At 44.1% G+C, this 27627-nt stretch overlaps 1 protein-coding gene across 3 annotated transcripts in view; it reads right to left on the reverse strand.

The window, feature by feature from the left end:
• The window catches only part of MCF2 (MCF.2 cell line derived transforming sequence), an 870271-nt gene that overhangs the window by 215323 nt on the left and 627321 nt on the right, over positions 1-27627 (reverse strand). For all 3 annotated transcript variants that reach the window (XM_086918640.1, XM_086918639.1, XM_086918641.1), the window contains 2 exons: positions 17981-18152; positions 2375-2463 (listed from right to left, as the gene is read on the reverse strand). In XM_086918640.1, coding sequence (XP_086774766.1) covers positions 2375-2463; positions 17981-18152 — 261 coding nt within the window. The remainder of the gene's footprint in view (positions 1-2374; positions 2464-17980; positions 18153-27627) is intronic.

Consider the following 27627-nt stretch of genomic DNA (forward strand, 5'->3'; position numbering starts at 1 on the left):
TGGACAAAAGCGGCAAGAGGAGGAATCAATACTAAGCATACCCTCGTATTTATGAAGGCCAACATTCTGAAGCACTAGCCGCAGGTGTTTGAGGGAAACGGTGACAACTTGCACTTATTATTTTCCCAACTAAGCACGGTTTGTTCCCATTATTCGAGATATTTTGGCTATCCAACTATTACAGTGTCTTGCGCTTGCTATATCCTGGACACTCCTGGAAAACAATTTACTTTAACTGGCATAATAGTGGTCCATCCCGGCACATTTTATTATTGCCACAATCCTGATTGTTCCAGAAAAATCAAAGCCCAGCCTTGATTTATGGTATCCAACTTTAACATAATTTTGGCTACCCTTGCAATAATGGTGGTGTAAATATTCAATGTAGTCTTAACACATAACCGAGAATTTACTAGAAAGGGGATGGTCAGAAAAATTAAGTTGAGGTAAGATACTATTTACATTTTAAAATGGGATAGGCTTTGTGACCTTTCATAACCAGATGTTCATAACAATACATTAATGCATACAGCTCTTCAGCTACACACCTTTAAGAGGTCATTATGTTGAGCAATCCATGGCTTTCCTACCATTTCCTCTATGTGTACTTGGTTTGGTGACTTAGGATGGTATAATAATATTTTGAGCTATGCCTAGCACATCACCAAACATTTCATTAGTGCTCCTTCAGAATCCAAGCAATTTTACCCTATTTCTGAAAATTGTGTATAAATTGCGATCTTTTGGCAGAGGTTTTAAAATGTTCCCAACCTCTTTTTTCACCTCCTGGACTAAATTGCATCTTTTATTGGCATGCTCAATTCAATGTCAGGAAGGGATTTATGCCCCACCGCTTTCAAAGCTCCCTAGCCACCACTGAGGCCACGTATTTGACTGATAATGCACTGCATGTACTTTCCGTTAAATGTCCAGTACCTGTCACTCCAAATATAACTACTGTACTGCGATGACCTTCAACATTTTCTTCTTTCAGTTTTGTGTAATACAGACTTTATTTTACACCAGCACTCGTGCGTCTGGTGAAACTGGTGCAAACTTCATAACATTAGGAGCTATGAATGTGTAGGTGGAGTGCTTGGAAAACAACAGACATTTATTTTTCTTTGTGTGCTGTCCTATTCCTGGTGCTTGTGCATTCAACCTGCATTTTCCTTCACTGCAATGTAAAGTTCATTTTACTGCAGCATTCTAAGGTTCAAGATCCTTCCCCTCTTAACCTAAAGTTTCTATACATTTGATAACATTTGTTTAAGCACCGAAACTGGAATGCACTACTCTAGAGAACAGTCAAGGTCTGCTGTGAGCACATCTTCACCAGATGTGGACTCTTTCCTGAGTTTGCATATGCCCATGACAGGGCACAGGAGGGAGAGACAGAGTCACGGTTTGAGACCACACCTCTGCCACTGAGAGTGAACTAACTTGACTTTCCAGAGGGTCAGGAAGGGTGCAGTGTGTGGCTACAGTATCCTGCAGTGGGATGAACGTGAAGGTCTCTGGGAGACCAATAGGTGCCTGCCTCTTTCTTGTCTTGGTAGTGTGCCTCCCCAAAGCCCATTTGCTACAGTGGCCACATCTGTAATATAGTGCAGGTGAAGGGCATGTATAGGCTCTCATTTCCATGACTGCAAATCCGGTAATGTCCACTTGAGATTCCGCAGACACAAAACATGCACCTACCCAAACTATATCACAGAAATTGTCACATCAGTCTTTGTAACAGCTACCTAAAAATGCCCCAGAGTCACCAAATAACTAGCTTAAATGCCTGTTGCGGCCTCGTGGCACTTTTGTAATATGAATAGATCTATGGCACTTTTTCAGGATAACCTCTATGTAAATAAGTACTATTTGGATTAACTGTATACAAATTATCACTTTGCTGAAAGTCTGGCATTGATAAAGCCTATTGGACATCTGTTGCATACTCCTTCCCCAAAGCAAGGCATCAGTCCTCTAGGGCAAAATAAGACAGTGTGCTTTTCTGGTTTACCCGAAGAATTTTGTACTCATATATATTAACACTTACAGCGGCATCTGTACCTTGCCTTGTGGATACATGCAGAAGAAAGGAACGGAAGTTCTTATATATATGGCTGAGAAATAATGTGGGTGTGAACTTCAACCACGATCTGCTGGTCAGGAAAGTGGACATATTTAAAAATATACAGATATATAAGTCTTTTAAAAACAGACATTTTTTTTCAGCTGAAGTTAATTTTTCCTAGATACCAAGGTTTTTCCAGGTCTCATTTTTCCCCTGAATTGTAATTGGCTATTTTACACTCATTAAGCAATAAAAGACCATTAAACAACATATGAAGCTTGTTGTGCAGTCAAGATATAATGTTACCTTACGCGAACCCTGTGTTTTTCTTGTCGCTTTTTTCCCAGGTAGCGTAATGTCAAAGGAGAACTTCAAAGTTGAATTAAAGTCCACACCTTTAGGAGAAAACCCACAACAAGACATTTAAGGTATAAGATATACAATTAATTTTAAAATGTGAATTCCAAGCGGATCAATGAATCATATTGTATCAAACTAGACAATAAAAATTGTGAATTATTAGGAAAGCCCAGTTCTAAGCAATGAATGAAAGAAAACACATTTTGTTGTTAAAGCACATAAATTATACCTATAAAAATAGGTGTTTCCATTTGACAATTATAGCTTATAATTTATAAAGGTTTGTATGACTCGGTTTATTGTAGGCTTAGTTTTGAGAAAATCCAAATCTCAGAAAATGTGAAGGTAAACCTTGTGACTTTTTTTATTTACCAGTAATATAACCCCGCAAAAGCTGCAAAGGAATTTTTGGGGTTCAAATGTGCTGGATAGAAACAATATTGAGGGCTTCACATTTCTTTGTATAAAGAATCTACCACTGCGTCATAAAGTCTTTAACAGAACCCATGAATGACACCTAGATGTCTTGCAAAGTCATGGTAAGCCAGCCTCTGTTCTAACCATCTCCACTTGACACTGGCCTGCCTTACATTCGATCTGGTTACACTGTCCTTTATGTGCTTAACTCTTTGTCAGTGAAAAATATCTTATATCAGCAAACAAGCAGCATCCAATGCTTTAAAAAAACTGTATAGAAATGCTTGAAAAATGTAATTGCAACTGTGTTAAAAAGCTCCAAAGTTCATGTATTTCCATTAAGTTAGATTTTGTTGAATCTACAATACAGCGGTTACACAAATGCATACACGCACCATCCATTTTATGTCTGTTTTCCCTTGTCTATTCTACTGTGTGCCTACTAGAGTAGATATCAGCCGAAAGATATCTGTACTATGGCAGTACCGGTTTTTAGGTCGAGCCTATCCCATTCCACAGGAATGGATAGGGGAGAATTTTAGTGTGCAAAATAAGTCCTCAAACCATCGGGCGGATTTCAAACAGTTCACGTGAAATCACGTGAACACAAGCATGCGCATTTCCCCACATCAATGCCATCAGCCTCCCTCCCTCAGGCTTCCCCAGCTGGCCTCACTTCTCTTCCCCCCTAATTGCTTGCACTTTCACGGCCGCCAGGCCGTGAGCTACATCAAAGGGTTTCGCTGCCCCGCCCCCTGCTTCATTGCCGTCAGCAGCATTTCTCCTCCCCTAATTATTCACTACCCACGGCTGGCCGGCAGACATTTCACTTTCAGAGCCTCCACTCACAGACCCCTGAGCCTCCCTCCCAAAGGCAGCCATCTGTTTGTCTCCCCGCACCTCCCCCCTCCGTGTCTCACCCCCTCCTTTGCTTTCTCAACAATTCTTTACTTTTCTTTCCTCATTTCTTGCTCTCCCTCTCTCCTACAGCCACCCACCCCGCAGACTCTCTGTTCGGGCAGTCTTTAGCTCTCGCTCATCTCTCCATCTTCCTCTCTTTTCTGCTGTTTCTAGCTCAACCTCAGGCTCCGATCTAACTGGAATGTTATCAGAGGTTTGTGGAGCGCCCATTCCACCTACATGCTGTCAAGGCGCTAAGGCTCGCTTTTAGCACTCATGTATGGGAGTGAGATAACGACTTTTAAAACAAGCATTTACATGTGCACGCCGGAAGCCCCCGCCCCTGAAGCAGGACACACCAAAATTGTGTTTTCTCACCCACCCCTTCACCCCCCGTATAGAGCCTTAAAACAAAAAACGATTCAGCGCTAACGTTCTGAGCTGGTTTCGTGTAAAGTGTCAAAAACAATATCTGCGAGGTTCGCGCATAAAAATATTTTTTAATGTGTTTGCTTGTTTTCATTGCAGTTCTTATGATTAATATTCTTATCGTTACTGTTGTTGTGATGGTTACAGTATAACAAGCCAGACCTGACGCAGTTGCACCCACGGCCTGTAAGAACAGGCCCTGTATTTGCAGTGACAAAGATAATTGTGCCTGGTTTGGAAATAAACATTTTGCACCCTGTTATCGGGGTGCTTGTGTGCCGGGCTTCAATCGGCTGAAGTGATTTGATCTCCAGCGCCCTGTCTCTGGGTTTTGTGTCATTTCTGTGTTTGCCTGTTTTCTTAACGTTTCATCACTCCAATCTCTGCCCTCCTCTAAATCGTTCTCCGTGTCTCACCCCCCCCTTGCTTTCTCAACAATTCTTTACTTTTCTTTCCTCATTTCTTGCTCTTCCTCTCCCCTCAAGCCACCCACCACCACCCCCGCAGGCTCTCTGTTCGTGAAGTGATTGGATCTCCGGTGCCCTGTCTCTGGGTTTTGTGTCATTTCTGTGTTTGCCTGTTTGCTTAACGTTCCATCACTCCAATCTCTGCCCTCCTCTAAATCGTTCTCCGTGTCTCACCCCCCCTTGCTTTCTCAACAATTCTTTACTCTTCTTTCCTCATTTCTTGCTCTTCCTTTCTCCCCCAGCCAACCCCTCTCCCCACCCCCCGCAGACTCTCTGTTTGGGCCGTCTCTGGCAGTCTCTGGCTCTCTCTCATCTCTCCATCGTCCTCTCTTTTCTGCTGTTTCTAGCTTAACCTCAGGCTACGATCTAACTGGAATGTTATCAGAGGTTTGTGTAGCGCCCATTCCACCTACAGGCTGTCAAGGCGCTAAGGCTCGCTTTTAGCACTCATGCATGGGAGTGAAATAACGACTTTTAAAACCAGCATTTACATGTGCAGGGGACACACGCCAGAAGCCCCCGCCCCTGAAGCAGGACACACCAAAATTGTGTTTTCTCCCCCCCACCCGTATAGAGCCTTAAAACAAAAAACGATTCTGCGCTAACGTTCTGAGCTGGTTTAGTGTAAAGTGTCAAAAACAATATCTGCGAGGTTCGCGCATAAAAATACTTTTTAATGTGTTTTTTTCATTGCGGTTCTTATGATTAATATTCTTATCATTACTGTTGTTGTGATGGTTACAGTATAACAAGCCAGACACGTGACGCAGTTGCACCCACGGCCTGTAAGAGCAGGCCCTGCATTTGCAGTGACAAAGATAATTGCGCCTGGTTTGGAAATAAACATTTTGCACCCTGTTATCGGAGTGCTCGTGTGCCGGGCTTCAATCGGCTGAAGTGATTGGATCTCCAGCGCTCTGTCTCTGGGTTTTGTGTCATTTCTGTGTTTGCCTGTTTGCTTAACGTTCCATCACTCCAATCTCTGCCCTCCTCTAAATCGTTCCCCATGTCTCACCCCCCCTTGCTTTCTCAACAATTCTTTACTCTTCTTTCCTCATTTCTTGCTCTTCCTCTCTCCTCCAGCTACCCCCCCACCCCCGCAGACTCTCTGTTCGTGAAGTGATTGGATCTCCAACACCCTGTCTCTGGGTTTTGTGTCATTTCTGTGTTTGCCTGTTTGCTTAACGTTCCATCACTCCAGTCTCTGCCCTCCTCTAAATCGTTCTCCGTGTCTCACCCCCCCTTGCTTTCTCAACAATTCTTTGCTCTTCTTTCCAGCCACTCCCCCACCCCCCACCCGCCGCAGAGTCTCTGTCCGGGCCGTCTCCAGCTCTCCATCTTCCTCTCTTTTCTGCTGTTTCTAGCTCAGCCTCAGGCTACGATCTAACTGGAATGTTATCAGAGGTTTGTGTTGCGCCCATTCCACCTACAGGCTGTCAAGGCGCTAAGGCTCGCTTTTAGCACTCATGTATGGGAGTGAGATAACGACTTTTAAAACAAGCATTTACAATGCAATAGTTCTTGTTACTGTTTATTATGTTCACTTTGCATGCTGGTACAGTTCATTGTGATCTTTGATAATAGTTGAAGGGTTTGTATCAGGTCTTGTTCATTTAAGAGTCAAGGAGGGGGGTCTTTGTTTGTTTTCTACAGTCTAATGGAAACTTCCCTGAAAGACTGTTTGGTATTTAGAAAAAAACAGCTATACTGAGACTACCCTGATGTTTTGAGAGTCTTGATTTGAGTGATATAAGCATAGATCTCAGTGCCATTTTGTGCAGTCTTGTGAGAAGTCACGTACCTTCATTGTCATTTTTTGCCATCACGATTGTCAGATCAGATCTCTTTGATATTAATGCCACTAGCCCATTTTTTTTTTAGGTCGAGCTTGCTCAACATTTTGTACAGGGGCTTTTCAAATTGCTACCCTGTTTTCCCTGGCTGCAAGCTGGTGCATGTGCGCGTGAACGCGCAGCGCCAGCTTGCTCCATGTCACCGTGTTGCGCCCCTTCCCCTCACGCATTCCCAGCCCTTTGATGCATCCGCCGCACTCCAATTGCTCCCCTCTCCCGTGGCATTTGTAATCCTGTCCCCTGCGTTGCCCCTCACCCTCACACTGTGCTTGCGTCTTTGTTTGACTAATAAACCCCGATGCTTGTTGTTCTTCTCTACATTGGCGGTTGATTATAACTTTCTTTTAAGATAGCACCAAATGCCGCAGTTTTCTTTTTCTCAGCGCTAACCAGTAAGTACCTTGATTTGCTTTGTCAAAATTCACCCGTGCTCAGTCTGTTGTCATTGGAAAGACGTGAAAAGCTGAGCTGGCATTCATTGTCTTACCCACATCGACTCTTTGTGCACTTGTGGCAAAGTCGTCAGGGCAGGAGGCATAAATATGTTCACAATCATGTAAAAAAAAAAAACACTTCTCTACCTCTCTCTCTACTTCTCTCTCTCTACCCCTCTCTCTCTACCCCTCTCTCTCTACCCCTCTCTCTCTACCCCTCTCTCTCTCTACCCCTCTATCCCCCTACCCCTCTCTCTACCCCTCGCTCCCTACCCCTCTCTCTCTCTACCTCTCTCTCTCTCTACCTCTCTCTCTACCTCTCTACCTCTCTCTCTACCTCTCTACCTCTCTCTCTGCACGCCTCACACTGCTGCACGCCACACACTGCTGCACGCCACACACTGCTGCACGCCACACACTGCTGCACGCCAGACTGATGCACGCCAGACTGATGCACGCCAGACTGCTGCACGCCACACTGCTGCATGCCTCGCACTGCTGCACGCCTCGCACTGCCTCACGCCTCGCACTGCTGCACGCCGCACGCTGCTGCACGCCTCACACTGCTGCACGCCTCACACTGCTGCACGCCTCACACTGCTGCACGCCTCACACTGCTGCACGCCTCACACTGCTGCACGCCTCACACTGCTGCACACATCACAACACCACTACATCACTCTAGGACACCACCACACCACTCTAGGACACCACCACATCACTCAGGGACACCACCACATCACTCAGGGACACCACCACATCACTCAGGGGCACCACTCAGGGACACCACCACATCACTCGGGGACACCACCACATCACTCGGGACACCACCACTTCAATCTGGGACACCACCACTTCACTCTGGGACACCACCACTTCACTCTGGGACACCACCACTTCACTCTGGGACACCACCACATCAGTCCTTGACACCACCACATCACTCCTTGACACCACCACATCACTCTCAGACACCACCACATCACTCTAGGACACCACCACATCACTCTAGGACACCACCACATCACTCTAGGACACCACCACATCACTCAGACACACCACCACATCAGTCAGGCACACCACCACATCAGTCAGGGACACCACCACATTACTCAGGGGCACCACTAAGGGACACCACCACATCACTCGGGGACAACACCACATCACTCGGGGACACCACCACATCACTCTGGGACACCACCACATCACTCAGCCCAACCACATCATCGCTCAGCACCACAATAGCATCACTCAGCACCACAACAGCACTGTCCTTGCTTGCTACCAACCAGCATTGCCATTGCCAATAGGTCTCGCATTAGGAAAGTGTAAGCTATTGACCTACACGAAGGAATGAAAGAAGTTGCCGAATGGATGAAACACAGCCGTCTGAAACTGAACTCAGATAAAACAGAAGTCCTCATCTTAGGTACATCCCCCTCTGCATGGGACGACTCTTGGTGGCCGGAAGCCCTTGGAAAAGCACCCATCCCGACAGACCACGCACGGAACCTAGGCATTATCCTGGATTCTTCACTTTCAATGACCAGACAAGTCAGCGCCGTCTCCTCATCCTGCTTCAACATTCTTCGCATGCTCAAAAAAACATTTCACTGGATCCCCACCGAAACCAGAAAAACAGTCACCCATGCTCTGGTCACGAGCCGACTGGACAACGGAAACACCCTCTACGCAGGTACTACCGCTAAACTCCAGAAAAAACTCCAACGAATCCAAAACGCCTCAGCCAGGATCATATTATTATTATTATTATTGCATTTATTGAGCGCACAGCTACCCGGAGGTTTCCCGGCGCTTGCCTTGGGAACCCGTCCTGGCTTTTCCCTGTGAGATAGCCCCTACAGGGCATCCCCAAGGTGAAAGCCAGGCATCCCGCCGCAGGGGGCCGTTGTGGAGATTAAGCAAGCTTAATGCCCAGAGTTGCAGAGTGAGAACCCATGAATAGAGCAGGCACCGAAGCGAGAATTGTCGAGTCCGTGGACATTTGAGCTCAAGACCCTGCCGCGTCGGGAATTGAACCCTGGTCCCGGGTCTGACCTCAGCTTCCGGGTCTGCCTGCTCTACACCGTGAGCCACACTTCTCCACTGAGCCACACTTCTATTAGACATCCCGCGCAACAAACACATCTCTGGTCACCTGAAAAACCTCCACTGGCTACCCGTCAATAAGAGGATCACTTTCCGACTTCTAACCCACGCACACAAATCACTCTACGATATCGGACCAGAATGCCTCAACTCACGACTGTCCTTCTACACCCCCTCCCGCCAACTACGTTCTTCCAGCCAAGCCCTCGCCACTGTACCTCGCATCAACAAGACCACCATGGGAGGCAGATCCTTCTCATACCTGGCAGCTAAAACATGGAACTCACTCCCCACTTACCTTTGCCTTACCCAGAACCACCTAGCATTCAGAAAGCAACTTAAAACGTGGATATTTGACAAGTAATCCTCCTCCCCTCCCTAAGCGCCTTGAGACCCTCTGGGTATGTAGTGCGCAATATACATTTTTTGACTTGACTTGACTTGACTTGCATTGCAAATGCTTGTTTTTGTAGGTGCCTTCATGTCCAAGCACACATAAACTACTGTTTCAGTGAAAAGCGGCTCATTTGTTGTTCATGCTATAATTGAGTCCACTACTGCATCTCATCTTTGAACACCGCTATTGTGTTTGTTCCCAAGGGGGATTCTAGTGCATCTGCTCCCAATGCTTTCTACCAATCTATTAATACCTGTATTGTTTAGAATCACTATGGGGTAAAAAGGTGTGGGGAAGTAGCCTCTTTGCCTTTATGGAAGAGCTGCAGCTGCTGACAACAAATGTATGAGTGAGAGCATGTCAACACATTCATTTCTATTTTTTAATCTTTGATTTCGGTTGCGCACTTGTTAGGTTTGTGTCCATTGCTCTCTATAGAACGAAGTTTGATCAATTTGCCAAAGAGCATGGATCTTAATCGTTGTCTGCGGGCATTGGGTGGAAAATAAGTTGGGATGTTACCTAACACAATCAAAAAATATACAAGTATTACCTGATCAAAAGAATCAATGACTTTAAATGGTAAAAGGGTAAGTGAAAACTTCCACAATTGACACCTTCAATTTTTATATTCCAAATGAGTAGAACTTGTTAGCCAAATTGTGCAATATAATGTGGTTAACATAACAATCCTATCTGTGCTCTTTGACGCTCCATGATGATTGAATCTAGGGCTGTGCAATGCAAATTTGTCCTTTTTACATTATCTGTAATTCCAAGTGGTGAGTTTATCTCCTTCTGTGGTATCCTCATTGTGTGATGTAATCTGTTGGGGAGTCATGTGGAACGGTGGCGTAAAATTGAATTGGGAGCAGATAATAAGAGTCACCATTCCTCCCTGTCTTGTGCTTCCAGTTTTATCTGTTATCTAATTTTGCAGAAATAAAGAACACTTTATACCTAGCTCCTCGGCACTGATGAACTGTTTTTCCTTTCCTGGTGATGAGTGGCTAGCAGGAAGCAACATACCGACATCAATCCACATCTAAAAGGTGAAGCGTTGAAGACTTGTGCATGATGAAAGCAGTTCTCTGTGACAGTCGGGCTAACGATACAGTGAGTGGTGCTGGGAGCAGTGAAACTTGCATTTGGACTACTTGAATACTTTTTTCCAGAGAGGAATCCCATTGACCCTTTAGTTTGCAGGCTCTAGGCCCAGCCACAGAACTGGGGCAGCGTTTTTTTCAGGACAAGTGGCGGAATGCTGAATGGTAGGAATTTTCTGGGTCCCTGTGAATTCTGGACCTTTATGCCCAGAAATGCAAGGACAATTTGTGATTTTTATGCAAAGTTCGAGATTTGCATGGAACTGTGGGCAAGAAATGTGGTCCGATCTACACTAGCAAAGCACTCTGCACTCCTGTGGGTGTCTAGTTTTCAGAAATGTCTGGGTTTGGTAGGTTTTCCCAGGTGGCAGCCGAGCCCAGACCCAGTTAATGCAGCTACTGCCTGTTAGAAATGGGGTTTCTGGTTGGCTAGCGTACACACCTAATCAAGGCAGAACCCACCACTCTAGTGAGGGTAAGGGAGTGATAACCCCAGCTTGCCCCCTTGGTAGCTTAGCAGAGCAGTCAGGCTTATCATAGAGGCAAAACACACATACACCAGTGACACAGTAGGCACACCAAAAATATTCTTTGTATTGCACATAAAAACCCAATAGACTATAAATCACTTCATAACATGTAAAGTAGATTAGACCACATCACGTAAATCACTGCACCACTAGGCACTTGACATAAAGGTGCACATAAGGTCATAAACCATCATCACTTTACCCTGAGGCAATTGTCATAATACATGTAGTGCACTGAAGCAAGAATTGTAAGTTGCACACGTCGGAGGAGAACATCATAAAAGCAAAAACCCTGCATGATAGACAGTTCCTGAACATAATACTTGTGGCTCTGGGCAGTAAAAGGTCTACATCATAACAGTAGGGTCCGAAAAGGTAGCTGTTACCCCCACACCTACTCCCCAGATACCGTTGTGCACAAATTACCATCTGGTATGTTAAAACTTCTTGTATAGGGGGTAACTTAACTGACAAATAGCATGAGCAGGATCGGGACCTCCGTTGAGGATTACCACCCGACCTGCTAACTGGGCTAGTTTGTCAAATGCCCCCCAAAGGTATGAGCGTGGCAACTTCACACGATAGCGCAGTGCAGTTGCAGGTGAAGATGCTTGGACATGCAAGAGCCCTCTCCCGGTCTCCAGCGACCAACCCAGAGAATGCCCGCCCACCTCTGAGAAGCGGCCCGTGATTACACAGAGGGGCAGCTGCTGCAGAGGAACACAGCCGCAGCTGGTGAGGAGACCTCACCTGGTGCATTCTTGGCGTATCCACAAGCAGACTACCCCGCAGCCCGGTGAGTCAGAATCCTTGAACTACCCTGCATGGGGTCTCAATGGTTCCCTGCCTCAGCTCTGTCCCACGATGGGCGGGGCTGGGATTGGAACTGGGCAGGGTCGCTTCTCCCTCTGTGTGCCTTGGGCAGCCTGGAAGGAGTTGCTGCTGCTAGGCAATGTTGGCCGATACCAGCACGCCCGCCCAGCTGGAGAGCGGCATCAATTCACTCACTCAATGCCAGAAAACCTCGCAGCTTTGCACAACGGGCAGCGGCTCGGTTGCGGTCCATGCTCTTCAAGAGGGGAAAGCTCCACAGGTCCTCATATGCAGACAAGAGGCATCAGGAAAACGAGGAACACAGCTATTTTGCAAAAAGACTGTGTTAAAGCCCCAGGCCAGTGAACTTTAGCAAGCCAGCACCAGAACTCTCTTCAGATTGTGCTAAGTAAAGGAAAAAGCACGCAGACTTTGCTGAATGAGGTATGAGCACCAGTAGCTTTTTAAATACGGTGCAGGTACTAGAACTTTCCCAATGAAAGCAAAAGCACATAGAAGGAAGACTTTGATGTCCCTGAGCCTTCCACAACAGGCCCTTAGGGATTCCTTTCACAAGCAGGATGCCACAACAGTGCATGGCTAGGGCACGAGCTATAGTTATAGCTATACAGCGGACGAGTGCAGGGGGCGCGACGAATGCGCGCCAAAGGCGAGCCCGTCTGCTCCTGTCCGCGACAGGCCGGGACCAGGGGCCACAACCCCTGTCTCCCCAACTATTAATAGACCAGGTAAATCTGCACTGGTATACTCTCGTGGAGAGTTGCTCAATCTTAATGCTCCCATACCATCCTATCATCCCCAATGTGCTATAGTAGGACCCTTAGATACTTTGGGCCCCTTTAGCTGTCGGAATTGTAGATGGAATAGTAACCACACGGAGTGTCCTATATCTGAAGAAATTCCCACTCAGGATTTCTCATGCATTTATGTCAATGCAAGGTCCCTTCCTAACCATTCTATTGAAATATGGGATATGCTACAGGACATTAAACCTGATTTCGTTTTTATCACGGAGACTTGGCTTGGTGAGCACAATTCCCCTGATATTACTGCAGCTCTACCAAATGGGTATAAAATTGTTAATTTAAATCGATCAATTAAGAGGGGTGGTGGGGTGGCCATGATTTTTAAAGACATCTTTTCTTGTCGTCAAGAAGCAGTTACGCAATTAGGTAAACATGAAGTCCTGATTTTCTCCATCTCTATTAATGCTCAGGTGATCCTTGGAGGTGCTATCATTTATAATCCTCCTAGCAGTACAATTGATTTTAGCACCCAACTCCTGGAACAAATTCTTCCAGTTTGTCTCAATCATAAAAACATTATAGTCCTCGGCGACTTCAATGTTCATTTCGATCTACATGACAATCCCCTAACTGAACGCCTTGCAACTGATATGGAAATTGTGCAATTGACGCAGAAAATAGCATACCCCACACATAGAGCGGGGCACATGTTAGATCTTATATTTACTAATATAACAAATACTACCATTACACTATAGGATAGAATTTAATTTGAATCTACCTATAAAAAATAAAAGACCTTTAGTTCAGTCGATTAACTCTACAAAATGCTGGAGAAAGTTTTCTGTGGAAAAATTTAAAAAATATTTTTTTCATAATTCCAACTCTGGAACCGCATGTGAGGAAGAAATTCGTCAATTGCTTGGCAACATAGAGAAAGCGTTGGATCACTGTTCACGGACCCGCGCAATAGATCGACCTAGACGAAAAATCTCAGAGAAATGGTACGGTTTAGACCTAAAAATTGAAAAAAGAAAATGTTCTACACTGGAACACAAATGGAGATTAAGTAAAACGCCCGAAGACAGAGCCACCTATAAACATCAACTGAAAGTATACAATACAGCCATACGTAAAGCAAAGAAAGACTACTTTTCCCAAAAAATATTAGAGAATAAAAACTCGTCTAAGGAGCTTTTCAAAATAGTAAAAGAACTCTGCAATCCCCCTAGTCTCACCTCTAACTTGACTCCTTCACACGAAAACTGCTCTAAAATTAGTGATTTTTTTAGAGAAAAAATCGATAAAATCTATGCTTCCTTTGCAAATAACAGCCAGGTCCATGTAGAGTATCATGTTGATTCTACTCTGCAGGCCAGCTGCTCTACTTTCAGCCCTTTTTCTGAAGATGAAGTTAGCAAGGCCATGTTAGAAATTAAATCAGGTTCGCCATGGGATGTTTGTCCACACTATATCTTTTCCCAACTAACACCCATAATTTGTCCAGCAGTTACAAAAGTTCTTAATCTTTCCCTAGATCAAGCCGAATTCCCAGAAGTCTGGAAAAATTCAGCTGTAATCCCATTACTAAAAAAAGCTGGCGCGGATATAAACGATCCAGCCAATTACCTTCCCATTTCACAGCTTCCATACCTATCTAAGGTTTTAGAAAGATTGGTAACTAAACAGTTGTCAAGTTTTCTGGAAATCAATAACCTGCTGGACGTCTCTCAGACTGGTTTTTGATCGAATAACAGTACTGATACAACGCTCTCAGCTGTGATGGACAATATCCGAATGCAGGTTGATAAAGGCAAAACGGTCGCCCTGATACTACTTGATTTATCAGCGGCGTTTGATACAGTTTCTCACAAACTGCTAATAAATATGCTAGCTGCTAAAGGAATACAAGGTAAAGCCCTGAACTGGTTGGAGTCTTTTCTATCGAATAGATCCCAGTCCATCTGTTTAGGAAACTTTACCTCCACTCCTCGGAAGATCAAATACGGGGTGCCTCAAGGAGCAACATTGAGCCCAACATTGTTCAATGTTTATATCTCTTCATTGGCATCTATAGGCAAAAAATGGGGTATCAATATCTGCTCTTACGCTGACGATACTCAGCTGATGGTAACCCTTAATGGTGAAGAGGATGCCAAAAATAGACTGCATAACTGCTTGTCAGAGCTATCCAACTGGATGCACGGTCACTACTTGAAACTAAATGCTGACAAGTCAGAAATCCTCCTTTTCGGCGGAGCTAAACAGCTTTGGGACAATTCCTGGTGGCCAAATACCTTAGGCACTCCACCAAACCCAACCTTGTCCGCCAGAAACTTGGGAATCCATATGGACACTACATTATCTATGAAGCATCATGTTACCACAATATGTGGCAAAGGATTTGCCATACTAAAAATGCTGAAACGTGTCTTTCCCTGGATTCCATTGGAATGCAGACAGATCCTAGCCCAGTCCCTACTAGTTAGTTGGCTGGACTATGGTAATTCGCTATTTGTTGGTATGGCGGATTACTTATTTTCAAAACTACAACTGGTCCAGAATGCGGCAGCTAAATCTGTCTGCGATAAGAAAAAGTATGATTCGGCCACCAACTGCTTGAGAGCGTTACACTGGCTGCCTATGAGGCAAAGAGCATCTTTCAAAATGTTATGCATTGCTCATAAAACTTTGCATAATACTGGTCCTTACATTCTGCGGAATAGAATCAAGCTCTATGCACCAGCTCGGAACTTACGTTCACAAGCCACAGCCAAAGCAGTCACCACACTAATCAAACTATCCAGGATGGGTGGACGTGCCTTTTCGCACCTTGCCGCCAAGTGTTGGAATGACTTGCCTATCGACCTCCGACGTACGGATTGTTACCGCACCTTTAAGAAAAAATTAAAAACTGCATTATTCCCTAAAATAGAATAAACAGTAGTCTCTGGTAATTGCTCATGGTTTACTGCTCAATTTCAGCGCCGTGATATCCTTGTCGGATGAGTGTTGCGCTTTAGAAGTACATATAACAATAACAATAACAATAGTTACTTTAAGGCATGAGTTATAGTTACCTGAGATACCTATAATTGGAGAATTTCAGTAATTTTGTTTATTAAAAACTGTACGGTTTCAACTCACATTTTCACCTAACTATAACGTCCCTTTGACCCTTGTTTTTTTCAGTGAATGAATACATTTTTTTAAATACCTAACTATAACGGTCACTTTAACCTTTGTCTTTTGTCAGTGAATTTCAGCATTTTTTTAAACTTGGAATAGGATGTCCATAGCCTTGTCAGGTGTGGGTTTGAGCACCCAACTCCCTGTGGGTGCCCTCCACCTCAACGGCACCTATTGTGTTATTCTGTCCTGTGCTGTTTTCAGGCCCTGTGTCCAACCTCACCCCACCTCGCATGGCCTTTGAACACGTGTGGTGTGGGGAAGGTGCAGGGCTTGGCCTACAGGCAGGCCCTATTCCCAACCCCCCAAGGGGAACCGTCCCACCATGCATAGCCATTGGCCATGTCCAGAGAGGAGCTGGATGCAGGGCCTGGCCTGGGGCCAAGCCCAGTACTCAACTCACACAATCCCTGGGCAGGTAAACAGAAGTCCGCTCACCAGGCAGGAGCATTTTTAAATCTCCCATTGGCTGGGAGCAGACATTCCTTCACTGCCCATGATGCTGTGGACTGGGAAGGCATGTTGGCTCCCCCTCTGTGTGGCCAAACCCTATGGGTGGCCACCCTCCTTTAATTTTTTTCCAGGCACTCCTCTTTATTCGCTAATTTATGAAGACTCCACAAGAGGTCGCACTGAGCCCTGTAGCGGTTCACGGATCCACCCATATTTTCTTTCTAAACATTTTCTAGGACAGAGCCTCCTACTCCTAAGATGGCGGGCACATTTTACTCAGGTTGTGGCCAGCCAATAGGACCCTGCGGTCGGGCTTGTGGATTCACATACCCATTGCAAATAATTGCGGTCAACCAATCAGAGTGTGGCTGGATCTGCAGATCCTCAAGAGATGGATCTGTTAGTGAATGGTCTGCGGTATATAATGTAAAATGTTTTTGAGCCATCATTTCTAGAAAACGATTTACACTAAATCAAAACAAGCACACTAGCTATCTCCTAAATTTGGCATAATTCCTTTCAGCCATTTTTGCTGAAGCAGGGTCTAATTTTGCTATGGAGAAGTGAATGGGGAAATTTTGTTTTGGGATACCCCTTTTTCTCAGCACCCCACTTGACAGATAACCCAAAAACTTTCCAGAAAGGAACGGAGGTGGAAGAACTTTGCTTTCGTAAAGTTTTGTGAAGATTCACCGAATTGCATCATAATGGAGTTATAACTGGAATAACATTACTACATCTATGTCATTTAATGGTCTAGATATTTACCTTTTGATATATGAGAAAGCGATTTCACAAAAGGAGAATAGACAAGTTGATAACTGACTTATATGTAGGGTGTCAACTTTACTAATTTGGAGACGTAAATGAAGGAGTATTGTGCTGTTCCTCAAGTGGGAGTGTTAGAGGTCACACCTTAGCTGGAAACCACCAAGTCTCATTGAGATCTACAGTTGGAAATCCATTTGTTGGATTTTAATGCCCTCACACACCCTTGCAGGTGTCAAGCTTCATCATATGGGCTGCTCCTCGTTGGGTCGGCGGTGTAATACCCAACGGGCTCACCTCAAAGAGGGGCACTTTACCGGAGATCTTTAACACTACTCCTCACTAACTGACACATAAATAGGAGACATTATACTTCAATAAGTGCCGGTTAGATTGCTTTTACTGAGGGCAGGAGACCCCAGAATAAAATGTAACTTCAGGTACTCCCAGCCCCCTTTTAAACTCACTACTATGTCTACACTTTCCTGGCCCCATACCCACACTCCACATAACGGCTGTTGGATAAAAGATCTCCGGTAAAGTGCCCCTCTTTGAGGTGAGCCCGTTGGGTATTGCACCGCCGACCCGACAAAGGGATTTCCAACTGTAGATCTCAATGAGACTCGGTGGTTTCCAGCTAAGGTGTGACATCTAGCACTCCCACTTGAGGAACAGCACAACACTCTTTCTTTGACATCTTCACTGGGGCTCCGGTTTGTGCTGGACCTCCTACTCTTCTCGAGCAGAAATTGCCCCCCATCTCATTCCCTCTTTTTGAATATAAAACTTTACTAATTTAACATAAAAAAGTAACTTGGAGTTCTGATGTGAACAGATGTTTTTAAGCACTCAGAAGAATACTCCAAACTTACTCTTTACCTGGTTACCATATACAGGAATATTGCCATTCCATTCCTTACCGTGTTTGGGAGAGAATAACGGAGACCTGGCTCTCGGTTGGTTTTCTGGTCGCGGTGCAACAAGCTGGACTGGCCTCACGTGCTTGTCTGCCTGCCTTTTCAGAAAAGCCTGCCGATTCTCAAACATACCTCGGACATTTTCAAGTTTAATGTAAACAGCTTCAATTTGAGCCTGTAGATATATACAAATAAGAAGTAAGCTTCATTATATATGGTCCCAAAAATATAAATTGCTAAAATGTAAACACTTTAAATTCACCCAGCCTCACAAACATGATATTAGTGTTTAAAGAACCATACTTAACCAGGACCAGTAGGAAGTTAAGTAGTAAAACTGACCTTACCGCAAATACTCTCAAAACGAGCCAGGTCCTCGAGCTCAACTTTTAGAAGGCAGAGGGCTACAAATTCCTCCAATATTAAGGGCTGGATGTCATGGCTAGTAAGAGCCACAACTGCATTCCTTTCACTGTTGACACCAAATGGTGTAACTGTGATCACAAAGGAGTGAATGAATAGTTACTAATTTGAAGTTTGTTTAATTAGAGAGGGTGTGGAGCATAGATGTGGTTACCGGTCATGATTATTTTTTTATAAACTAGAAAGAAGCAGCATTTTGAAGATTCACACAGCAGCACCGCTCTCCACTAGAAGCGACACATCATAGGGACTTCTCTTGAGAGTCAATGAATTAAAAGAGATGGCAAGGAAGAGGAGTAACAGCACTTCTTCCAAAGCAGCCCTTTTGGTGAAAAAAACTTCAAGCAAAAGGAGACTCTGAAGGTGAAGGGGCCAGCAGAAGAATATACTTTGGAACATAAGAGAGCTGACCCATGGGATACAACTGGCAAGCAGGTTGAAGATAATAAGCACTTAAGGCAGATGAGATGTTATGGAGAGGGAGGTGGATACCCGTGATGAGAAGAAAAAAAAGGGCAGTGTGGGGAATTCAAAATGGGATGGTCAGCAATGATGGCTGTGAGGGGGAGGACCTTCCAGCACTCAACTAGTCCAGAACTGCATTTGTGTGGTAGACTCAACAAAAGAGGAATCCAAGGTTGGAGGGGCATGCAAATTAATATTTATTTTATGTCAAATTGATATTCAAATCAAATCAAATAAGCTTTATTCGATGTTTCAATAAATCATAAAAGCATACAAATACAATTTATGCAGACAATTTAAGAACAGTTTTCATATGAACAAAGTTACAAAAATAGATAAAACATTTCTCCAAAAATTAAAATCTAGAGCAGTCATTTGAATGAAGGGCCTCGTTTTGCACTAATCAGTCAATATAAACATGTGTTAGTTAACTCATTGAGTTTCTAAATTTCATCACTGACATTAAGAAGCGAGAAACAGCAAAGATAACATCCACATCTTCTAAAAGCAATAATTTTAAATATGCAGGTTTACATGTTCTTATCCCCCAGCGTTTAAGTAAAGGTAGAAGAAATAATTTCCTCGGGCTGGTATACAGATTACAAAAGAACATGATGTGAATGTTACTTTGTGTTGAATGGTCGTCGCATGGACATATTAATTTCAATGAGGCCCAGTCATTCTGTTTCGGCAAAGTGACCAAGCGGAAGAAAATCCCTAGGCGCAGCCTAGTTAAAAGCATGCGAGCATAGGGTGCTTTTTCAATCCCACGGTAAGATTGTAGGCCTTCAGTAGGGGTAATTTGCTGATAGCTCAGGGTTGTGCCTTTAACTTTCTCAGTGTCCCATCTAGCACTCTCTAAGTGTATGGATAATAGTTTTTTAAGGGCCGGTCTGGTCAAGGTTTGTAGGGTCTCTGGTTCATCGTAAAATTCAGAGTGCCCAATGTTAGAAAACATAGTTTGTACGTATCGCAGCCACTTGACTTTTGCTGCACCGTCCAAAGCCATACAGTCTTTTATGAGGTTTCTATTCAATTTGCACTCCTCTGTGGTTCAAATCTTATGCCAGAGCAAACAGGGTGATATTTTTATAATGTCACTAAGGTGTTTAAGGCCGGTCTCAATGTGAGTCATAAAAGTCGACGTGGTTTTGGACACACCTAATAAGTAGCAGATGAAAATGTTCTCGCAAGTTTGTAATGAGGACACATTCTCGAAACCCCAGAGACCTGCGCCATATGTGGCCGTAGCTATACACTTTGCCCGGTAGACCTATAACATTTCTTGAATAGGTTTACCCCCAATTTTGGCTGCAAAGGTTCTTAAAGCACCTATGGCACGGCTAAAGGCGAGTTTCCTAGCTGACACTGCGTGTTTCCACCTTCCCCACCTGTCAAACACAATGCCCAAATAGCAAAAAGTGTCTGTAATGGCAATCTTTTGCTGATCTAAATATATTGAGCATGATGGTCACCTTTAAATTTCTTTTACCCATGTAGGATGAAAATTCATTTACTGCTCTCTGCAAACCTACTTTTGTCCTAGACATGATTGCCGCGTCATCGGCATATAAAAGAATGGGTACGGGCCTACCATTAACAGCCAGATAATCGCTTGACAGAGTTATTAAGCTCTCAGTGATAGAGTTTATGAAAAATGTGAAAAGCAAGGGCGCAAGTATGCAGCCTTGCCTCACCCCTCTGTTTATGGCGAATTTTTGTGAACATTGCCCCTGGGTCCCAAATCTTACTCTGGCCCCCGCTTCTCTATATAGTTCTTTAATAAATGTGAGTATAGTTGAGTCCACCCCGATGTCTTCCAGTGTCGACCAGAGCATCGCATGGTCCACGCAATCGAATGCGGAGATGAGGTCGACAAAGGTAACAAATAGGTCCCCTTTTTTGGCCTGCGTGTATTTAGAGACTAATAGGGATAAGTTTAGACATTGCTCCAATGTCCCTAGACCCTTTCGGAACCCATATTGGAACTCCGAGATAACCTTCTTCTCTTCTTCCCAGTGTTGTATCCTCTTAAGGACAATCCTGCCAGCAACTTTCATAAGTCCGTCCAATAGCGATATTGGAAGGTAACAAGCCGGGTCGTCCCTATTCCCTTTTTTAAATATGGGGACTACGATTGCGTCCGACCAGGTGGTAATGAAACCGCATTTATTTCCCATATTTAATACATTGGTTAATAAGGGAACCCAGAAGTCCGGTTCTGATTTATAGAGATCCACTGGGGTGTGGTCAGGGCCGGGGGCTTTACCTGAAGGACTTTCTCTAAGGGCATCTTCCACTTCTGATGTGGTAAATACCAGTTCAATAGGGTAAGGAGGTGCTGGAGAGGCAGTTAGGTGGTTATCCTGAATTATGCTATCTGAGGGTGAAGTCACCTTGCATGGGTTTGGGGCATTACCCTGTGTAGTGTTGGAATAAAGATTACCATAATGTTCTACCCAGAGCTCAGCCGTTATAGCCACTTCTACAGAGTTATCTCTATCTTTTGAGTTGTAAACAGATCTTATGACTTTCCAGAAGGCATTGCTGTCCTTGTTCCTGGCGGCTTCCCCCAGAGCTTCCCAGGCCTCTTGCTTCAATTTCGCCCTCCGCTGTTTAATTGCCAGCTTATAATCGTGTCTCGCTTGACGAATTTGAACCCTATCTTTTGGGTCGGCAGACAAAGCTTTCTTTAAGATTTTCAGTGTAGATGTACATCTAGAGTCAAACCACCCACGAGTATGCCTCCCGTTGTCTTTGCAGTTCCTAGTCAGTTCCTAGTCAGTGCATTTTTTATATGGCGCTGAATGTTAGAAAAAGCAACCATGATGCTCTTTGGGTCGGTATCTTCCTCTAAGCAAGCAAGTATGTCCGTGGAGCAAGAGGATAGGAAGTTTTGGAAGAAGGATGTTGGGTTCATTTTCTCCCATTTAATTACATACCCATTGGTCTTAGTTAGGGTAACCTCAAATGGATATAGAACCCTACTAGGTTTCTTTACTTTGCCCTCCATGAGATTTACCCCGAAGGTGATGGGATAATGATCACTCATGGGGTCATCCCCCGTTTCCCAGAAGGTTATAAAGTCAGGATGGGTGGGTGATATCAAGGCAAAATCGATTGTGGATTTACAACCTCTTCCATTGTACGTTGGGGCAAAGGGAACCGGGGGGGAGCATGCCTGGTTGATAAAAGTGAGGTCAAAGGTAAATATAACATTGTTAAGAAGAGACCCCATGTTGGTGTGGGAGAAGTGCAGAGGACCGTCCTCCCCGAGATCTGACAGGCCGCACAAACCTAGCTCAGAAGACGGACAGACGGAACAATTGAAGTCACCCACCCACAACATTATGTGATCCCCCGAACCTTGATCTCTCAGTTTGTGAATATGATGGATCATAATGTTCAAATTTGATTCCACCTCATTAATTGGCAAATTATTATAAAAATTCACAAGAATCACCTTTTGCGAAGTGCCCCATTTAAGTAGTATGATTTGGAAGTACTGATTGGATTGGAAATCGCAAACTTTTACATCCCCTACGTTCGAGATATATGTACACAAGCCCCCCTTGTTGCGGCCCTGGGCTGATGGCACAGCTGGGGAATGGAAGGTTCGGTAGCCCAACATGTGCACTTCCTCTATAAGCCAGGTTTCTTGTAGGCATAGGATGCCATACTTCTGCACAATCTCCAGCCAAGGTTTGTGGGTGATCTTACTACCGAGGCCGGCTACATTCCAAGAAAGGAGAGAGTGCATTGGGTTTCCAATTTCCTGTGGATGATGCCCTGCAATCCCCGTTGTGCCTATCCGAACTTGCGGGTGAGTAAGGTCTCCCTGTAGTTTGACCTGTGCAGTAAGAGCGTGCTGTTCAGGGGGGTTTAGGTCTATCCCAATGTGGCTTGGAACTTGGGGTATGGGCATTAATTTCTCACTCGGGACAGTCTCCGTTAGGGGATTTTGGGCATTGGTAAGGATTGGAGCGACACTAATTCCCAGTCAATCCACCTGATCCAGACACTCAAACCTGTTCATAGTGGGCGCTCCTTCCCACCAGTTATTAATGGGTTGCCAACCATCCCCATGACCTTTCCATCTACGGTTGTGGGCTATTGACCAAGCCCCAGGTGGCTCAACAGTCTGTTAATTTGGTACTAACCGGTGGAAAAAGAGTCTGCAAAAGTCTTCAAGGAAATCTGAAGATTTTAATTTGTTATGATTCATTTAGGGCCTAAACAAGTGTAATTGATTTAATGGGTAGAAAAGAAAAGACTGACTTTTAGGACAAATGTGGGGGAGGCTATCATTTCATAGTACTTCATCCTAAACCCAATGCCATTCAAACATGAGTGTGTGTATACCCATGCCTTTGATGACATAATTGCTGTCATCATATATGTTAGACCTGACATCTTTGATGTGGTCTTTCTCCAAACGTTTTGCCTTAAGCCCCCCTCGTTTTTGAAATTAGTTTTTGTTGACATTAGCACTTTACCACTGCTAACCAGTGCTAAAGTGCTTGTGCTTTCTCCTTTAAAAATGCTGACAGTGGCTTACGCGTGATTAACACGCTAAATTTATGTTTAAGCCCTTAATACACGGTACTACATATACCCAGAGCCTGCAAGTTAAATCCTACTAGTGGGCCTGTAGCACTCATTGTGCTAAACACTAAAGTAGCTTTCTAAAACTTGTCCAGGCCTGCCACTGCAGACTGCAGTGCAGGTTTATGCTGCCAATTTGAGCTAGCAAAATTAACCTTTTGCCAGGCCTAAACCTTCCTTCTTAATACATATAAGCCACCCCTAAGGTGATCCCAAAAATGATCATAGTGCACGGTGCATTTTATTTAAAAAGTAGGACATGTGTTTTTAAGTTCTGCATATCCTGGTTAATTTTTCACTATTGCCAGGCCCATCTCTCCCATTAGATAATATTGGGCTACCTTTTTACATTTAATAAGTGATTTTAGTTGGGAGCAGGAGGGAATATCATGTATGGACTCAAATGAATTGTAATTTAAAATCCTCTTTGATGGTAAAATCACAATTTATGTCAATTCAGAAAATGCCACTTTTAGAAAGTTGGCATTTTCTTGGCCTGACCATTTGGTGCCTACTGTCAGTGCCCTGGGTCACATGATTGTGATTACCTTAGATCTTGTGTTTTATGTATTTCTACCAGACAGTGAGACAGAGGGGAACTAGATACTGGGCCATCCTGCCAGGATAGTGGGGGGAGGTGCTGTTCCCTGCTGCACTTACATTTCAAAGGGCTTGCTTCCAAGAGAAACAAAGGAACCCAACACTAGCCTTTTGTCACTCCAGATGTCTTGGGTCTTGGCAGACGAAGGGAACAACGTTCCAGAACCAGATGTGGGGTTAGCCCATACTATTCACCCACTTCAAGGGATGGCACCAGGTATAAATATTGCATCCTCAGAACAACTCTTCAATCCCTGGACCTGTGGTAGACCTCAGAGGACTGCCAGGACCTCCAGATGACTGCCCTGCTGCTTGAGGCCAGCCTTGTTCCCCAGAGGACTGACCTGCTGCTACCAGAGAACTGCGCTGCTGCTTTAGCCCTGCCTTGCTCCCCCAAAGACTGCCCTGCTGCTCGAAGGCTGTATTCCTGCTTGATCTCAGAGCTACCAGAGTGACTCCACAAACAAATTGACTGGCTTCCTGTTTGATCTGCAGCAACATAACAAACTTCAGGGACATTGAACCATGTCCCTGGCCACCTTTGGAGTGAAGCCTAAGCCCCCATTTTATTCCTCCAGTTTTTGGACAGTTTGAAGTGGTGTTAGAGTGCTGTTCCTGCCTAACCCTAAAGGTTGGGACTTAAAACAATTCTCACCAAAAATTGCCAGGTGAACTGACAGAAGACCAGGACCTACCTGCCAGCTGATCCACTCCAGGCACTTCGCCGGTCAGCTTGACTTTGTGGTAGTTCCTGCTACGTTCTTCACTGCAATGTTTCTCGTGCGGGAAAGCCTCACATTTAATGTACAGTTACACTTTCATTGGTTGTGTCAACTTACATGATGTACTGATAGCCACCCTCTTTCTCCATTAGATGAGGTTCTTAAACCACGTGTTGGTTGCCTCCTAATTCCCAACATCCCTGTCCTGAGGAAGACTCGCAGGCCAATGCTCAACCTCCCTATGTGCCACAAGCCGAGTCGAAACATCGACGAATATATACCCATGCACATGGACCCATCCAACCCTTACCTATTACGTGCCTCACATGATAACAATCTGTGATTGTAAAAATATTTATGTAAATAGACCATGTAAAATACTGTTGAGCCAGGCCGCTAAGATTGAAACGTTGAATCAATCCCAAAGTGATCTTTCCTAATTCTCTTCATCTTCACACTGGGATTATCTTCCCACCCACCAACATTTGAGCACCTTTTCTCCTTTGCACGTTCCCCTTGGAGCACCTCTTCAAACATGTTTTGCATAAAATTTGAAAAAGCTTTATCTATTGGAATACATTCAATTTGTTTCATACAAATTCAGTTGCTGCACATCCTTTTTCATGATATATAATCCTTACGTAGAAGTATTGTTTCTCTCCAAGAGCGTGGAATTTAGTTAAGCTCACAAACAAAGAAATTGTAATTGATTTTACATTAATGATTGATTGGCTTGAGGACCATTGTTTTTCTATATCGAACTCTACCCAGGTCCACAAACTTGTATTGGGTTAACCCCTTACCTGTAATGGACGTTCTTCTCCGCAACAGCAAATCCCATTGAGCGAGCCCTCCCCTGACTGTATTGGGCCTTGTGGTGCCCTCTGTGGCTATGGCTAACAGCTTCATACTCCTGGAGGTTTTTGACTTCCAATAAGTTGTCGAAGTCAAAAGGTAGTAATCTTTATCAGGCTTGATAATAATAGGCTCCTCCAGACGATGACAACCTCCTCAGCCACGAAATCTACCTTTTCCCACTCAGAGATTCTTCCCACCTGCATTGACCTCTTCACTGAGGCTTCATCCCACTCTCCCAGGCAACGATGGCTCCTTTGACTAAACCTGCTGCCTTGCCTTGCTGAACTCTATCTTCTCCTGGACTTTCCGTCACAATTTCGACCCAGGCTCCATCGCAGTCAACCCGAACTCTTGACTTTGCCAGGTCTAATGTGACCATTTACTTGCAGATGGCGTTTCGATCTTTTAAGCGCTGGCTTTAACTAGTTTAGTTAGTTAGTTTAGTCTGCCCTGTTCCCATGATGCACTGGGCCAGGGACAGACTGATTTGCATATAGCCAGGTTCTGAGCTGGGATGGTGCAGTGAGATAAATAACGGTGATGGATCAAGCCCTGATCTTTGGACTGGGTAAGAGTGGTCTGCTTAATTCAGACACTCTGTTCATCACCACCCCCCTTTTCCGAATCAGCTTTCACTAAAAACCTTATAAATTCATAACTCCAGTTCTGCTGACTGCATTTTTGTTGATCTTTATTTTTCTAAACTAAAGAGTTGTGTTTTCACTTTATTACTGTTTGTGTGTTGCATAAATACTTTTCAAAGTGCCTCTAAGTTAAGCTGGACTGCTTTTGCACCAAGCTACAAGAGGGTAAATCACAGGTTATTTTAGTGATGTTTGTGGTTCGTCCTGACGAGGAATGTGGCTGTTGCTTCAGTAGGGTTTTTTCTAATGCCCTCAATAATTAACGGAAATTTCCTCCAATATACCACATTACCAATGGCTTAAATTCATCCACTCAAAGACGCTGCCGCAAATAGTCCATAAAGCACAATCTAGGGTCATACCCAAAGTGCTCAGAGTGCAGCTTTATCCCACCTGCATGAGTTTAATGAGTAGAATGTGAAGAGATGCTGTGACCCTCTCCAGAGAACATTTGGGTGATACATTGCTATGCTGAGTGGGCTCTGGCTGGATGCCTGGTCATTGACTGCCTTAGCTTCTGGGTTAAAGTTCACCTATGGAGGTATATGGTATTTATATAATCCTTTCTTACTGTCCTATCATAAGAATTAGTCCCACTCAAATCAACATTATCACTCCTGTGGGATTCTATACAAATTCATCTTTATTGGAACTTTATTGAAAGCAGGAGTAAGATGCTGAACTAGGTATATGTGGGGGTTGCAGCCCTGAAGACGAAGGTTATCCCTCAAAGCAAATATTGGCTGGCTGTGTTGTGTTGTGTATTGTGGTGTTAGTGTGAATTTACAGCCAGAGATAATGTGGCAGTGATCCCAATGAAAAAGTAAGAGTACCTGAATAATATTTCAATAAATAGGAATCCTTGGAATAATATTGGAGCAATATTATATGTTTTGCAGTGTAGATTCATTCTTTTCTTAACTTGCTATCAGTTTTGAGTACATTTTAACAGTCAATGCATGAATTATTTAAAAGAGTCTCAGTGGTGATGCATTTTCAGGATATTTTGGTATGTGGTGCTGCAGAAAAAGAGATTGATAGACAATAATATTACTGTACAAGAAATTAAGGAAGAAAGGGTTTGGCAATTTAGATGGAGAGTTATCAAACAGAAGTACAAATAAAATGTAGTTTTTTTAAACATATTTACAAAACACAGAGTGATATAACAAATATACTAGACACCACTAACTCCATGGGCACCAGAAAGTAAAGAGCAATTGAGATCAGATGTTATCTAGTGCAATGGGGTATTTTTGAAATTCACCAATCACTTTTCTGAAAACCTGAGTTTAAGAGGTGATTGCTGAAGAGAGGAGAACTGTATTAATGA

The sequence above is a fragment of the Lissotriton vulgaris genome, chromosome 4_1 (genome assembly GCF_964263255.1).
Source record: "Lissotriton vulgaris chromosome 4_1, aLisVul1.2, whole genome shotgun sequence".
Lineage (NCBI taxonomy): Eukaryota > Metazoa > Chordata > Amphibia > Caudata > Salamandridae > Lissotriton > Lissotriton vulgaris.